General features: G+C 44.9%; 1 protein-coding gene across 1 annotated transcript; it reads left to right on the top strand.

Annotated features, from left to right (window-relative positions):
• Positions 1-2,145: 2,145 nt before the first annotated feature.
• On the top strand, positions 2,146-3,123 carry MC3R (melanocortin 3 receptor). Its single transcript, XM_010132487.1, has one exon. The coding sequence runs from the start codon at positions 2,146-2,148 to the stop codon at positions 3,121-3,123; it is 978 nt and encodes a 325-aa protein (XP_010130789.1).
• Positions 3,124-3,643: the final 520 nt, after the last annotated feature.

Raw genomic sequence — 3,643 nt, 5'->3', positions numbered from 1 at the left:
TGGTAGCTTGATTCCTACTGTCAGAAATTCACAATGTGACATATTTAATGACTTCTTGTCGTCAGACTCAGCTGAAAGGCAAGGAAATCTGCAGTGGTTTTTTGAATGGTGTGGCAACAAGGGATGGAGCATTGTGGAGTCAATATTTATAGGACTAACACAGCATATTGCTGAGACTAACCAGATGGGGAAGACAGGACTGGAACATAAATGGAAAAGCACTCCCATGAATTGGTTTACATGTGGGTGCCTAAACCACAAGTGTCCGTCCATCAGCAGGTAACCCAGATCCAAGCCCAGGAGGATGCTATTCCTCCAGGGTGAGCTCTCCTTCGTGAATGGCAGCTCTGCCTTTGATCCTGTCCTCACCCTGGGAGAATACAACCTACACAAGGAGGTGTCAGGGAGGGACATTTGTCCAGCTTTGCAAAGATGGGCAATCCTCATTTGGAAAGACAACATTTACAAGGTCAGCGGTAGTCAGTATGTCCTGAAATCACTGTCTGGAGTGCACTCCTTCAGCTCAAGAAAGCTGGCAAGAAGCAGCTGGGGCTCGTTGCACAAAGATAGCTGCTCTAGGCTTAAATCCATAACTGCATCACTGGAACAGAGGAAATACCTTTTCCCTGCCATGGGATTAGAGGCGTAGGAGAAATAATTCGGGTTTTTAAGATACCTGTTTTAAAAAAGGTTTAACCAAGGCAATTGGTCCTTGAAACCGGTGCTGTCAGATCTGGTTTGGAAGTTGAATTCAGCTACAAACTAACTTCCATGTAACTGGTTTAGTAACCAGCTGAGACACCAGCCCTCCTGGGATGACCCTTCTCTGCCTGTACAGCATTGCACACTTCTGAAGATGGGGAGAAAGAAAAAAAAAATATGATCAACTTGCAAGAGCTGGTTAAGTCTTCAAGCTGACTGAGCTTGAGGAGCGGAGAGTGGAGTGGAGAGTCACAGCAGAGCGGGAGCACAGTGTGGAGACTCATACCTGCACTTGTGAGCAAGGAGTTTAGGAACCAAAATGAACAAACAAAACCCAAACCACTTGTAAGCAACGACTGAAATCCCTAGGAGCTTGTCTCTGATGACACCAACATTATCCAGCTAATGACAGCCTTTGGAACACCTCAGCAACTGTATCACGGGCTTATTATTTGCACCCACACTCCATCTGTGCTACAGCTCACCCTCAGGTGGTTGTCTTTAACCACAAGGTCCAAAGCCAAGTGAGCCCAGGACATTCTCAAGGGAGACATTGTCCGAACTTAGCTCAGACAGGGCTCAGTGACATCATTTGGACCATGCAAGAGTCGCTCTGACTCTAAGCAGAAGAGGAGCAGAGGCCAGGACAGTGTACGGGCATCCTGCCTGCCCGTGAGCACCCACCACCGTCAGCTGCCTGCCCCTTCTCACGTCCATGGACAGGACCCGTTGCCGAGAGCGGACAGAAAGTTTTGCTGGATGAAAATGCCTTTTTTCAGACGAATTGTAAGGCAAACCCATCCTATCGGCTATCTGCAGAGGGCGCCAGACAGTTTGGGATCTGCCGGAGGAGCCGGCGGTGGGGATGCTGTACCTGGGTTTGCAGCTGCCAGTCAGGAAGGTGCGTGCTCTCTGTCGGCCAATGCTCTGCACGCAGCGTTAAGTAGGAGTTGTTTTTCCTTTCACGCATGTATAAATCCCTTCGTTCTTTTCCTTTCTTGCAACTGAAATAGCAAGAAATACTTCGCCGAGCTGCAACATACTGGGCACAAAGCTTCCCCGCCCCACAGAGGACAGCAGATGAGAAAACTCCTCACTTTGAATCCTCGGGAGAGCCAGAACCAGTGAGGTGCTGCTGCTGCTGCTGCTTTTTCCCTTCAGAGAAAACTGTTTGATGCCTCCAAGATTTGAAGGGCACTTTCTTATAAAGGAGAAGAGCAGCCTGTGACTGATACAGATCTCACTGTAAATGCAGATTGGTTTATGTTTCTACTTGTAAAAGTGACTAACGAGAAGTCCTGCTTGATTCCGTCCCACGTGCACGGCAACAACTTGGAAGGACTTCTGCTGACTTTTCTTTTTTTTTTCTCCCCTTCTTTTTTGTTTTTTTAACCTGTGCTCTACCAGCTCTGTAATCACTTGTGAACAACTCCTCGGCTGACAATGAATACCACACACTTTACGTTTTCATTTCAGTCTGTGCTGCTTAACGTCACTGAAGACTTCAATGACTCAATTCTGAACAACAAAAGTGGCAATGGATTTTGTGAGCAGGTCTTCATAAAAGCTGAGGTCTTCTTGACTTTAGGGATCATCAGTCTCCTGGAAAACATTCTTGTCATTCTTGCAGTGCTGAAGAATGGAAACCTACATTCTCCCATGTATTTCTTCCTTTGTAGCTTGGCTGTGGCAGACATGTTAGTGAGCATGTCAAATGCCTTGGAAACTATCATGATTGCAATCTTGAGCAACGGCTATTTGATCATTGACGACCACTTTATTCAGCATATGGACAATGTTTTTGACTCGATGATTTGCATTTCTTTGGTAGCCTCAATTTGCAACCTCTTGGTTATAGCCATTGACAGGTACATAACTATTTTCTATGCTCTCCGTTACCACAGCATCATGACTGTGAAGAAAGCTTTAACCCTGATTGTGGTCATTTGGATTGCTTGCATCATCTGTGGCATCATGTTCATTGCCTACTCAGAAAGCAAAACTGTCATTGTCTGCCTCATCACCATGTTCTTTACCATGCTCTTTCTCATGGCCTCCCTTTATGTTCACATGTTCCTGTTTGCACGCCTGCACGTTAAGCGGATCGCAGCCCTCCCCGTGGATGGGGTGCCCTACCAACGTACCTGCATGAAGGGAGCTGTCACCATCACTATATTACTTGGTGTCTTCATTGTTTGCTGGGCACCTTTCTTCCTTCACCTCATTCTCATAATTTCTTGCCCAATGAATCCATACTGCATCTGCTACACTTCACACTTCAACACCTATCTGGTCTTGATAATGTGCAACTCAGTAATTGACCCACTCATTTATGCTTTCCGGAGCCTGGAGATGAGAAAGACTTTTAAAGAAATAGTGTGTTGCTGTTATGGCATGAGTATGGGGCAGTGCATGCTGTGAAACTCTAGCTTGGTGTTGAGGATAGAGAGAGGATACACACACAAGAGCTGTATGGATATATGTGTGTGTCTAGATACACAGCAGCTCCACTTTAAAAGCAGTGCTTGAAGGAAGGGCACAGGAAAGAAAAAATAACCTTCTACTTGATGCTTTGACTAATACTATTCAAATGAAAACTAGATTCAACTAAATTATTTGAAATTATGTTAAAAGTTAGAAGGAAATCCAGAATGGCTCACAAAATAGCTTAAGAAACTTGTTGGAAAAATGAATCCTGAAAGGAAATACTACCTTTCAGAGACTGAAAAAATATTCTCTCTACCATTCATTTGTACCTGTTGCTTCATCTCTGAGCCACTATCAACAAGTCAGTGTTTTCTAAAAGATTCCATTAGTAACCTCTATGGAAAGCTATTCACTTGCAAGAGAAATCAAAACACCAACAGGTAACAGCATTGCTCTACACTTGCTCCCATGCCTCCACCTTTTACTAAAAGAATAGGTTAACATTTATGCTGCT

Source organism: Buceros rhinoceros, unplaced genomic scaffold (assembly GCF_000710305.1).
Source record: "Buceros rhinoceros silvestris isolate BGI_N320 unplaced genomic scaffold, ASM71030v1 scaffold16773, whole genome shotgun sequence".
In the NCBI taxonomy this organism is placed as follows: Eukaryota; Metazoa; Chordata; class Aves; order Bucerotiformes; family Bucerotidae; genus Buceros; species Buceros rhinoceros.
Note: the sequence above shows the minus strand (reverse complement) of the source record. Positions and strands in the feature narration are given on the sequence as shown.

Bases quoted from the DNA above. Each gene is read 5' to 3' on its own strand.
- MC3R (XM_010132487.1), top strand. From the start codon at position 2,146: ATGAATACCACACACTTTACGTTTTCATTTCAGTCTGTGCTGCTTAAC.